Below are 13,745 nucleotides of genomic sequence, written 5' to 3'. Positions count from 1 at the left end.
TAAGAAGCAAGGGCCAGAAAGTAGGAGTGGAAGGGACTTGGGCAACCAAATCAGAAATCATTAAAATATATCACTCATAATAGAGCATCTCAGATTTAAAAGTCTATCTATACTCTTCACTGCACATGATTTTATTAAGTGCAGCATTTTCAGTAGAACCTCATAAAAGATTAGGAATAGAAAAAAAGGTCAGTAAAGTTTCGAAACTGCCACAGAAGTCCACACAGTCTGGAAGCACCAAGCTTCAATGTGCTCAGTGAGTACTGCTATGCGGGACACGTCGGTAACTGCTTAGTCATCTCTTGGTATCCACTGCTTAAGAATTGGTCAGGGAAGACAGCTTTCTAAAATGGCTTAAAGAAAACGTTTTGGAGCTAAAGAATAAACAAACTCTATTCTATTGTAAATACTCAACCAAAACAACACTAGACAGTTCTAAATTTTCAACTATCCAAAAGTTAAAAAAACTTTTTACTGAAAACAGTATCATAGGGAAAATGTCTTTTTAAGCCAAAATCACTGGCACTTTCTATTTTATTTTATCCACAAGACATTAAAATTTGATTATCTTTCTAAGAATGCTACACTAAGGTCAACTAAAAACTCCTGTAAACTTTAAAGCACTACAACAACATTAATAAGCAGAATAAGTAAGTCAGAAGTACATGTTTAATCTAACTTCTGCTTAACCCGAGGGGGACTACCACAATAGATATATGTGTATATATGTGTGTTTGTCTCCATGTGTTGCACACACAAAGTGGGTAAAAACATAATGGACTCAAAGCAGGCCAGAGTCTGAGTCACAAGTACTCAACTCGGCCACAGTAACACGAACATGAGTGTGACTGTGCTCCAATAAAACGTCATTCGTAAAACAGGCAGGGAGGCTGACTTGTCTGCAGGCTGTTGTTTAGCCAATGCCTGTTTCAAAGCCACACAGACCTGGACTATTTCACTTCGCTAAATGTCACTTTTCTTCTCTGTTAAATGATGAGTGCCTAACTCAGGATGTGTTGTGAGGATGAGCTGAGATAATACCAGCAATGTTAGAATGTCTAGAACACTGATCATGACAAATAATAATCATGGGGGCGCCTGGGCAGCTCAGTCCTTAAGCATCTGCCTTTGGCTCAGGTCATGATCCCACGGTCCTGGGATCCAGCACCGCATCTTCCTGTCGTGGGCTCCCTGCTCAGCCGGGAGCCTGGTTCTCTGCCCCTCCCGCGGCTTGTGTGCACAAGCCCGCTCTGTCAATTAAATAAAAAAATCTTCTAAAAAAATGATAATCATGATTAGTAATGAAATGAGGTAGACACCTGAATCATTTTAGTTCTGACATTTCATTGTCTGAAATCTCATTACCAGAACGTATATGTAATATAAGAAGCACTCAAGAATGTGCAATTCTTCTTTACCTCTTCACTAAGAGAATGTCTTTCCCTCTGATCTCCCAGGTTACTTGATTAAAATGAGATTCATTCAAGAATAGTTAAGAAGCTAGTGAATACCACTCCATGGCATTGTACTTATGCACAGACTCTCTGATGCACATAGTAAAAGTGGAAAATAAGTTGTCACATGAGTTATTTGCATCTTCGATGTAACAGTTTTTCTGCTGGGTGAGATTCCTCGCCATTGAATGAGTTTCAGTAACATGTAAGTCAATTATAATCATAAAACTTAAAGCAGTTTAAGTGGGTAGTGAAGCTGTTAGGGCAGTCTGGTAGGTACATGGAAGGTAGACAGGTAGATGTTAGGAAAATCCTAAATAAATTTTATCTGATAAATGGTACTTTGAGATGTGTACAGTGCAGTTGTAGCTTAAATTAGAAAAAGGCATTTTCAAGGCTAAATGTTCTAAGGCAGTGAATGAACGTTTTGCTTATTAACTAAGCACAGTCTAAAATGAACGGTCTGTTATAAGGGTACAAATTATGCAGCTTATAACATCCCATGGCACTTTTAAAGCCAATCAATGAGTGGAATTCACTTGCTTGACTTCGGGAGCCTTGGGGTTGGCAGGCTACTAGTGCAATGGGCAAAATGCCTTCAACAGATGGGCTAAAGCTCAGGACACGCCAGAAGATCAGCAAGCGCGTTAACGTGGAATCCTGGGCTGACTTCTTTCCAAGTCAAAACAACAGTCTGTGCAGAGCCATTCATTTATTATTAGGAAAGCCAAATTACTTGGGAATTTTGCCTTCAACAGCCCCCAGCAACTCTGGATTGACATTCTAAAGCAGAAAGCAGATTTATACATGAAAGCACCTGCCAAACATGAGTGCTGAGCAGAAGGTTCTATGGCAAAGCTGTGAAGCAGTCTGTGGAACAGCTTCCCTGAACTAAGAGACAACCAGTTCTTGACCTCTGGCCATAGACAGAACCGTGGCAAAAGCAAAACCTCATGCAATTCCCAAATTCATTGGAAAGACAAAAAACTCAACATCCACAGTTGAGCAGGACAAAAGCACAAACCAAATAAGGACAAGAGAACAAAGATCACTGATCAATCTGTCCTAAGCTTGGGGCTCAGCCACTCTCAACTCTTACAGACTTAGCTGGTCTCACAGCCATTGGCTATTCCCATGGACTGGGGCAATTACGAGGGCCAGAGCAACTGTAATGGCTCCAGGTGGCCAGTATAGGACCATCAGAGAAAACCCATGAGAAAAATATTTAAGAACTTTTTTCTTCCTACCCAAAACTTGACAGGCGTGAGGGATTCACAAAACCCATGTAGTCCTATGATGAGGGCAAAATACACACTTGTCGGAAAGACTGCCTGAACTGCTAAAGAGAAATCATCAGCACAACCTCTAGTTATCCAGGCACAGAAAAGAAGCCCAGGAAACCGCAGAAGTACTTACAGAGTTAACAATCCCCCCATTAAACGACACGTTCACTAAATCTGATTCGCACTGAAAGGTATCCTTCAAAATGTGGCCTATCAAGAATGGATCATCTTTAGCACATTTGAGCCAGTATACACCATAGAGGGATAACAAGCAACTGAAAACTACCTGAAGAGAAAGTAAATGGAGTAAGGAAAACATGAATAACTCACCTCAGGAAAGTAAAGACTATAAACAGGATGTGTTATCTTTGATTTGGTCTCCAGGAGAGCTCTCTCCTTTCGCTGTATACTTTGTTGTAATTCTTGCCACTCCTAGTAAAGTAAAAATCAAACACTTGAAATCAAGCATGTTTTCAATTATTCTCACTGAAGAGTTTCCATCCTTCTTCCAGCTATTATTCCTGACAATGCTAACTACCACCGAGTTCAGTCCCACAGACCTGATCATTTCCCTGCTCAAAACTGTTACAACATATCATTTCATAAATCAAATCTAAGCCCTTTAGCATGAACTACACAGTCATGATCTGACCTGGGCCAATCTCTTCAGTCTCCTGTCACTGCCTGTCTCTTTGCACTTTCTATTCTTTTTTTATTATCATCATTATTATTATTTATTTTGCACTTTCTATTCTTGTCACTTCAAACTACCTTGACTTCTCACCAAGCTGTTTCACTCCTCCTAAACCATGTTTGGATTTTTGTTTTCTCTTTCTCTAACCTGGCAAATTCCTACTATTATTTCTTCGGGAGCTGCTAAAACCTAAACCAGGAGCTCCTGAATACCAGAAATTTCCCTCAACTGAGTTGATCATTCCCTCCTTTGTGTTATCACTGTACCTTGCACAAACTGTGCATAATCTCTTTTGTACCCTAATGTTTACTTACATGTCTGCCTTCCGCACTAGCCTACTATCATTCAAGGGCAGAAACTGTTTTACATTTGGCTTGCATTCCTCTCTCATCAAACACAGTGCTTGCCGTGTGACAGATAATGAATAACTGTTTGGATAATTATTTGACAACTGAATGAATGTATTTTTGGTATCTAAAGAAACTAGTCTGTCACCTCTCCTAATCCTAATACTATACTCAGAAAGGAGTATGTCAACTCTTTCTCAAAGCACGCCTGGAGAAATAATTCCCTTAATAGGCTTTAATATCTTGGCAATCAATTTAATTCCCAAAGTACAAAAACAGTCAAGGGCCAGCAACTGCTAAAAAGTCATCCTTGTTTTCCCCCACCACTCCCAATGGCAAACTCCCCACCACATTACAGCATACCTTACTTAATTGTACTTTGCACATCTGCGTGCTTCGCAGATACTGTGGTTTTCACAAGGTGAAGGTTTGTGGCAACCCTCTGTTGAGCAAGTCTATTGCTGCCATTTCTCCAACCGCACTCATTTGCTCACTTTGAGTCTCTGTGTTACATTTTGGTAATTCTTGCAATATTTTAAGCCTTTTTATTATATTTGCTATGATAATCTGTGATCACTGATCTCTGATGTACTACAGTAACTGTCTGGGACAACACGAACCATGTTTACATAAGATGGCAAACTTAGTCAATAAATGTGTGTGTACTGACTGCAACAACAATGGGTTGTTCCCCATCTCTCCCCCTTCTCCTTGGGCCTCCCTGAGACACAATATTGAAATTAGGCCCATTAATAACCCTACAATAGCCTCTGAGTGTTCAACTGAAAGGAAGAGCTGAGAGTCTCTCACTTTAAATCAAAAGCTAGAAATGATTAAGCTTCGTGAAGTGAAGAAGGCAAGTTGAAAGCCGAGATAAACTGAAAGCTAGGCCTCTTGTGCCAAACAGCCAGCCAAGCTGTGAATGCACAGGAAAAATTCTGGAAGGGGATTAAAAGTGCCACTCCAGGGAAGACACGAGAGGTTAAGAAAGCGAAACAACCTTAGTGCACGTATGGAGAAAGTTTTAGGGGTCTGGACAGAAGATCAAACTAGCCACAATATTTCTTTAAGCCAAATCTTAATCCAAAGCAAGGACCTGTCCCTTCAACTCTATCAAGACTAAGAGAGGTGAGGAAGCTGCAGAAGAAAAATTTGCAGCTAGCAAAGGTTGGTTCATGAGTCTTAAGGAAAGAAGGCGTCTCCGTAACAGGAAAGGGCAAGGCGAGGCAGCAAGTGCGGGTGTAGAAGCTGCAGCAGGTTCTGCACAGGATCCTGCTCGGAGAATCCAAGGTGGCTACACTACAGGACAGACTTTCAACCTTGTACTGAAGAACAGCCTTATACGTGAAGAAGATCCCATCTAGGACTTTCAGAGCTAGAGAGAAGTCAATGCCTGGCTTCAAAAGACAGGCTGACTCTCCTGTTAGGAGCTAATGCAGCTGGTGATGTTCAGTGAAGGCCACTACTCACCGACCTTTCTGAAAATCCTAGGGCCCTTAAGAAATATGCAGAATCTCCTCTGCAAGTGCTCTCTAAATGGAACAACCAAGCCTGAAGGACAGCACATTTGTCTACAACATGGTTTACTGAGTATTTTAAGCCCACTGTTGAGACCAACTACTAAAAATTGCAAAGTATTACTGCTCATTGACAATGCAGCTGGTCACCCAAGAGCTCTGATGGAGACACAGTAAGATTGATGCTGTGTTCACGTCTGCAGACACAACATCCATTCTGCAGCGAATGAACCAAAGAATAACTACCACTTTCAGGTCTTACTAGTTTAGAAATACTTTAAGGTGATAGCTGCCACACACAGTGAGTGACTCCTCTGGTGGATCTGGGCAAAGTATAATGAAAATCTTCTCATTCGGCCTTTTACATGCCATCAAGAACATTTATGATTCATGGGAAGAGGTCAAAATATCAGTATTCACAGGAGTTTGGAAGAAGCTGATTCCAACCCTCATGGATGACCTGGAGGGGTTCAAGACTCCAGTGGGAGAAGTAACTGCAGATGTGGTAGAAACAGCAAGAGGTCTGCAATTAGAGGTGGTGCCTGCAGGTGGGCCTGCACTGCTGCCATCTCATGAGAAAAGGTTACTCTCATGAGGAGCTGCTTCTGGTGGCTGAGCACAGACAGCGGCTTCCTGAGATGAAATCTACTCCTGGTGCAGACGCTGTCAAGACTGCTGCAATGCCAACAAAAGATTCAGAATATGACAGAAACTTAGCTGATGAAGCAGCATCAGGATTTGAGAGGTCTGACTCCAATTCTGGAAGTTCTACTGTGGATAAAACGCTATCCAACAGCATCTCATGCTACAGAGAAATCATTTGTGAAAGGAAGAGTCAATGCAGCAAACTTTATGTCATCTTATTTAAAAAACTGCCCCAGTCACCCCAACCTTCAGCAAGCACCACTGAAGAGTTAGCAGCCATCAACACTTAGGCAAGAGTTTCCACCAGCAAAAAGTTTACAACTCGCTGAAAGCTCAGATGATGGTTAGCATTTTATAACAATAAAGAATGTTTTAATTAAAGCATGTATGTTGTTAAGGCATGTATGTTAGACTACACTACAAAATAGTATAAACATAACTTTTATATCCAATAGGAAACCAAAAAATTCACTTGATTTTCTTTACTGCAATGTTGGTGTCATTGTGGTGGTCTGGAACTAAGCCTGTAATATCTCCAAGGCATGCCTGCAATTCCTTATACTTTTATCCTTTGCCCTTTACTTTTTTATCCTCTTTTTCGCCTCTACCTGTGCCTCACAGGCTAGTCAGGGAATCCCCTTTTCTCTCCTAATCCACAAGGGTAACTTTTAGCCCAGTCAGAAAAAACAGAACAACACAAACAAAGGAATGGTTGATCAGTTTACAGATAATTTGCAGTAAGTCTCTAAGGACCCATTATTTGTTCACCAAACCCTCTTTTCTACAGCCCATCCAAAAATCAGGTGCAACTTAATGCCACACCATGAGATTTTTTTTTTTTTCTATTCTCTCTACCCTTACAATCTTAGTAAGTCCCTTAGAGACTCCTCCTTTTCTTAATATCTTATATACCGCTTGAAATAAGGTGGCATTCTGTAAATGTTAGTCTTCTCCTTAACCAACCTCTTGACATTAGAGTCCACAATAATGTTTCTTTACTTTTAAACACTACCTGGAACTTTTGAAAGACTCTTCTAAGTAATTGCTTAGACCATAACCCACCTTTCCTAATTGATTTGCAGACTCAGCTCCAATGGTGAAAATTACTGTAAGACACAAAACTGACTTCACCTCAGATCTGCATCCTATACTAACAGCAATTTAAGATTTAAGAAAATTAAGAGAGCCAATCCTTGTTAGAAACTATTCTTCTTTATAATTCTGGCCACCATCCCACAAACATATTCTTGCAAAATAAGAGAAGATTATAAAATATACTGGTATTGTTTAAGACAAACATACAAACAAGTACACAAATGAAAAACCACAAAAAACGTAACTATCAGAGGTATATCATTCTAATTATTTAAACCTATAAGTCTTACTGCTTCATCATCTTTGTTCTGTTTTTCATCTTGCTCTCTATCAGAGTCTCTGTCACTACCATCATCTTTTTCACTTTGGGATTCTCTATTGGTTTCTTCTTCTTCAGAATCACTGCCTTTGTCAGAAACTTCTTCTTCGTCTTCCTTTACTGCAGCTTCCTGAAAGAAAAAAGCAACCACAGAAGTTCTGAATATCTCAGCGAATTCTGAATCCCTGAAGCTAACTTAATGTCATTATAATTAAATTAGTTCAAGATTATAATTCCACTATTCATACAGAATTTTAAAGAATTATAAACACACGTATTTATAAATATGTGGTAATCAGACTAAAGACTTTAACATTTGGCTTATTTGTCTATTGTTAGTTATTTTATTTATTTTTCATGTTTGTAAATAAAAAATAAAATAAAATAAAAATATTTTAAAATAAAATAAAAATTTGTAAAATAAAAAATATTTGTTATTTGTTTGTAAAATAAAAAATATTTTATCTTTAAAGCATAAAGTATACTACTACCACAATGGCAACATGGCTCATCTTTCAAAACATCAAATATATAATACATATTTTTTTAATTAAAGATTTATTCATTTGAGAGAGTGAGCATGCGCATGTGGCACGAGCAAGGGGGAGGGGAAAAGGTAAAGAGAATCTCAAGCAGACTCCCTGTTGAGTGTGGAGCCTGAGGATACAGAGCTCCATCTCATGACCCTGAGATCACGATCTGAGCAGAAACAAGAGTCAGATACTCAACCAACTGAGCCACCCAGGCACCCCACTTATACAATGTATTTTATTTGAAATGAGGAAATGGAAAGCTCGTAGAAAAGTACTGCTTTGAGAATTTAATATTATCTTCTATAGCTGATACAGCATAATGTAGTAAGGAAAGCCAATATCCCAGACAAAATATTTACTAATCCATTTCAAGAAGAAAAAAGAGAGCAAATTAAATACAAAAAAACTCAAAGTAAATAAAACAGACCTGAAATCAATTTAAGAGAAGGCAGATACGCAAAGGGAAATCTAAACAAAACCAAAAGTTGGTTCTTTGAAAAGATTAATAAAACTGAGAGAAGACTTATTAGGCAAGACTGATCAAAGGAAAAAGAGAATAATAGGAATAAAAGAGACATTACTACAGATCCAAAAAAATTACAAAGAGAGGACATTATCAATTACTCTGTCAATAAACTTGATAACTTAGAAGAAATGGACAAATTCCTTGGGAAGTGTAATTTGATTGATATAAGGAAACTAAAATTGATATAAGGAAAAAAGTAGAATTTGTTAAAGAAACGGACTCTAGGGGCGCCTGGGTGGCTCGGTCGTTAAGTGTCTGCCTTCAGCTCAGGTCATGATCCCAGGGTCCTAGGATCAAGCTCCATACTGGGTTCCCTGCTTGGTGGGAAGCCTGCTTCTCCCTCTCCCTCTGCTACTCCTGCTTGTGTTCCCTCTCTCCCTGTGTCTGTCTCTGTCAAGAAGATGAATAAAATCTTTAAAAAAAAAAAAAAAAAAGAAGAAGAAGAAGAAGAAAAAGAAAAAGAAGTGTACTCTAAAACTAAAATCCCTTTTTTTTTTTTTAAGATTTTATTTATTTATTTGACAGAGAGAGATCACAAGTAGTCAGAGAGGTAGGCAGAGAGAGAGAGGGGGAAGCAGACTCCCTGCCGAGCAGAGAGCCTGATGTGGGGCTCGATCCCAGGACTCTGGGAACATGACCTGAGCCGAAGGCAGAGGCTTTAACCCACTGAGCCACCCAGGCGCCCCCTAAAATCCCTTTTTAAAAACTCTAAGCCCAGATGGCTTCTCTAGATAGTTCTTCCAAATATGAAACAAACCCAATCTTATACAGACTCTTCCAGGAAAAAGAGAAAGAAAGAATACTTTCCTAACTTGTTTAATGAGGTAAGTATAAACCTGATACAAAACCTGGCAAGGGTATTTACAAGAAAGGAAAACAATATTCTCTCATAAAAATAGATGTAGGAAAAAAATAAAATAAAATAGATGTAGGAATCCTAAACAAATATAATGAAATCTAGATAAATATGAAAAAGGATAATACGTTGTATTTGTTCCAGGAATGCAAAGACAGTTTAAAATTTCTAAATGCTTCAACATAATTCACTATATTACAGAAAGGAGAAAAATCACACCATCACCTCAACAAATGGAGAGATGACATTTAATAAAATTCAGTATTGCTCAAGATAAAAATTCTCAGCAAACCTGATAAAGAATATCTACAAAAACCCTGTAGCCAACATCACGCTTAGTAGTTTGTTCCCTTTCTCCTGGAGATAAACAAGAAGACAAGGGTGAGCACCATCCTCACGCCTAACCAACATTACACTGAAAGTTTCAGCCAATACAGTAAGAAAGGAAGAAAAAGCAGAAAGATTAAAGAAAAAAGTAAAACTGTCTTTATTCCCAGACGTCATGACTGTGTACACAGAAAATCTAAAAGTACCTACTAATGGTCAGAATCACAGGCACACCCTGGATATATTCCAGGTTCGGTTCCAGACCATTGCGGTAAAGAGATTATCGCAATAAAGTCAAAATGACTTTTTTTGTTTCCTACTACATATAAAAGTTATATTCACATTATACTATAGTATGTTAAGTATGCAAACAGTATTCTGTCTAAAAAAACACAATTAAAAAATACTTTACTGCTAAAAAATGCTAACCATCATACGAGCTTTCAGCGAGCTGTGATCTCTGATCACAGATCACCATAGCAAATACAATAATACAAAGTTTGAAATTATTGAGGGAATTACCAAAATGTGACAGAAACACAAAGTGAGCAAATGTTGCTGGAAAAATGATGCTGACAGATTTGCTCAACACAGGGTTGCCATGAACCTTCAATATGTAAAAAATGCAGTATTTGCCAAGTGCAAGAAACTGACGCACAATAAAACGTGGTACACCCATATTGTCAGTTCAAGACTCCCTGATACAAGGTCAATATTTAGAAGACAGCTGTAACTTTATGCACCAGCAATAAACACTGAAGAATGGGTTTCTTTTAATGTTTTCTTGGCAACAGCACCAGAAAGTATCAAATATAAAAGGGTAAATCTTATGAAAGATGTGTCATACCTCTGCCACTGGGAATTACAAAACACTGCTGAGAAAAAATTAAGGAAGATCCAAGTTAATAAAGATAAAGCATGATTATGAATAAAAAGACTCAATACTGTGGGGCACCTCGGTGGCTCAGTCAATTAAGCATCTGCCTTGGGTTCAGGTCATGACCTGAGGGTTGTAGGATAGAGCCCCATATTGGGCTCCCTGCTCAGCAGGGAGCTTGCTTTCTTCTCCCTCTCCCACTCCCTCTGCTTGTGCTCACTCGCTCTCTCTCTCAAATAAATAAATAAAATATTAAAATCGTTGATAGGCAAAAATGTCAACAGGACTCAAAAGCACTAACCATAAAATCAATGAAAGACTTCCTTAAAATTAACTACCATCAAAAGTTTCCATTAAGAGGGTAAAAAGGGACTCATATCCAAAATATACAAAGGAATCCTATAAATCCATAAGACAACCCATTAGATAAAGAGGATATTCAAATGGCTGGTTAAGTATATGAAAAGATGCTCAATATCACTAGTTATCAGGTAAATAAAAACCACACACGGAGATACCACTACAGATCCCACTGTAGTGGTTATAATAAAAAAGAATGATAAAACCAAGCACTAGTGAGGATACGGAACAACTGAACTCATGTTTTGCTAGTAGGAATATAGAATAGCACAACTTTGGAAAACAAGCTCTTTCAGTGTGCTACCACACACTTACTTTATGACCCAGCTATTCCACCGCTAGGTACATACCCAAGAAAATGAAATGTCCACAAAATGACATGTACATAAAGCACAACATTTTTATTCAATAACAGGCAATATCTAGAAACAACCCAAATGTCCACCAGCTACAGAACAGATAGAAAAACTAGTGTATTCAGAAGATGGAGTATCACATACACACAAAGAATGGACAGCTGCTACACACAACACACATGAGTGTCATGGACATAATGCTGAATGAAAGCAAGACAAACATATTTCCACTTAAATGAAGTTTAAGAATAAAAAAAAGTAATCTATGGTAATAACAGCCAGAACTGGAAGGTATGGAGGTAGATGGAGGGGTCACTGACTGAGAAGGGACACAGGTGAGCTTTCTAGGGTGCTAAAGTTTTCTGTCTTAATCTGGGTATCACAGGTACATACATATGTAAAATTTGAGGAGCTAAACACATAGGATTTGAACATTTTAGTGTATAACTCAAAGATAATGATGATAACAGTAATAAACTTACACTCCCAACAACTCCATTTGCCTGTTTTTGTTTCTGTTGCTTCGACTGTGGTAAGGACACAGGTGTAGGTTTTTTTTTTAACGGTTTCTTTTTTTTTGATTTAGCAGTTTTCTTGGGTCCTTTGCTCTTCTGTTGCCATCCTCCTTTTGTCCTGTTCTTATTAGTATCACCCTGCTATAAATCACAACACACATACACACTCAGAAGTTATAGCAATAGTTTCATTTGGGAGTCAGAGTAATTTTTAGATAAAAACGGCTAAACTAAATGCTTTCACAAACTGAATTACTCTCCCACAACAATAAAAATCAATCAGAGAACCTAACAAAACACTTCAAAGCTTCACCAGGAAAGAGAAGTAAGAAAAATCAAGTTTTACCCCATCTTCTGCTGGCTGTTCCTCTGCAGCACAAATAGATTGCTCCTTTTCAAATACTTCCTAGGGAGGAAAAATATGAAGTCTATGAACCTATATTTATCTTTCAGATAAAGTAATCTTTCAAAATAGACGACCAATAAGTTTTTTAACTTGTGACAACTGGTAAGGGGAGGGAGAAGATCCGATTTTTAGCAATTACTAAATGATGCGTGCAAACTCACCAATTACTAAATGACACTTCAAAAGTTACCTTCAGAAATATCTCACATCAGTCTTGAATACATTTTGAAAAGTGCATTCTACTTGAATTTACAAATGCAATGACTTAAGATACATAAACACTATAAATTCAAGAATATTTCATTGTTTAAAATAACTATGGAAGTGTGCATGGCTGGCTCAGTTGGTAGAGTGTGAGACTCTTGATCTCAGAGTTTTGAGTTCAAGCCCCTTACTAGAGGTAGAGTTTACTTAAGAAAAACAAAATTTTTTAAATTTTTTTAAAATTAATTACATATATAAATAAAATACATAATGGGTGAAACACTGAGAAAACCCATATAATCGAAAAACATACCCACTATATAATCCACTTAGGATCAGAATAAAAGGCATAAATTTAGGATTTAAATTCCAGTAACATTTCCGTGAGAATCTATACTAGAAGATCATAAGTGATGTTGGTTGTGTTTAATAAACGTCCTGGAATTACTAAAGCTAACAAATAAAAATAATGATAACTCAGGCTTTTAAACTGTTAGCCTAATTCAGGGGTCCACAAACTATGGCCCACTGCCCGGTTTTCAAATAAAAGTTTTACTGGAACTCAACCATGCCCATTTGTGAATTCAGTAGTTGCTACAGAAACCAAGTGGCCCATACAACCTAAAAATTTATTAATTGGACCTCTATAGAAAAAGTGTGCCAATCCCTAGTCTAATTCTACCATCTCTGCTTCATTTCTTCATTTATTAGCTGGGTTCTAATACTTAATTACTCTGAGGTTCGGTTCATACAAGAACTTGAAGATAAGTATTTGATTCTTTCCCTTCTCCAAGGCAATTTTTTTTTTCCCTACCAATTACCCCAGAAGTGTCAACAGCCTAAGACCAATTTTTACTCATTTTCAGACTGGGAATTCCAAAGCATGTAGGTTATATGAATTTGGATTCTATGCCCAATTCTAGCCACTGGCTTTGAGGTTTCCTCTTCTCCCGCTTCTCATCCAGCGCCCATAACACAAATGCTTCCTTACCACTTGTTACCATAAAATCTACATCTTTGATTTGATATATCCTACTAAAGTATGCTTTTCCGACCAGAGATCTTAGAGATGGGGTTTAAAGGCAGAGTACATTAGATATTCACAGGCTCCAGAGTAGAAAAGGCTAAAATCTCCCACTAGTTGAATATGCTATCTTTCAGATAAAGTAATCTTTCAAAATAGATGACCAATAAGTTTTTTAACTTGTGACAACTGGTAAGGGGAGGGAGAAGATCAGATTTTTAGCAATTACTAAATGATGCGTGCAAATTTAATAGAGTTAAAAATAGTACATTCAATTAAAAATGAGTTACAACTATAGTTCTAACTCGGGAGGTAAGAGTTGACTTGGGAGGTAATATAAATATGTAACAGAAACTAAGAAAAACAAGATGTACAGGAAACATATACAATGTGATTAAATTTAATGA

General features: G+C 37.8%; 1 protein-coding gene across 1 annotated transcript in view; it reads right to left on the bottom strand.

Annotated features, from left to right (window-relative positions):
• LOC111158295 (SEC63 homolog, protein translocation regulator) overlaps positions 1-13,745 on the bottom strand; it is a 74,851-nt gene that overhangs the window by 12,738 nt on the left and 48,368 nt on the right. Inside the window, exons 15-18 of the mRNA XM_022520232.1 lie at positions 12,051-12,110; positions 11,672-11,845; positions 7,326-7,484; positions 3,068-3,169 (exon numbers count right to left, since the gene is read on the bottom strand). Coding sequence (XP_022375940.1) covers positions 3,068-3,169; positions 7,326-7,484; positions 11,672-11,845; positions 12,051-12,110 — 495 coding nt within the window. The remainder of the gene's footprint in view (positions 1-3,067; positions 3,170-7,325; positions 7,485-11,671; positions 11,846-12,050; positions 12,111-13,745) is intronic.

This window comes from Enhydra lutris, unplaced genomic scaffold (assembly GCF_002288905.1).
Source record: "Enhydra lutris kenyoni isolate GAN:26980312 unplaced genomic scaffold, ASM228890v2 scaffoldscaffold58, whole genome shotgun sequence".
Lineage (NCBI taxonomy): Eukaryota > Metazoa > Chordata > Mammalia > Carnivora > Mustelidae > Enhydra > Enhydra lutris.
The sequence above is the reverse complement of the archived record's forward strand: the minus strand, read 5'-3'. Positions and strand labels throughout refer to the sequence as shown.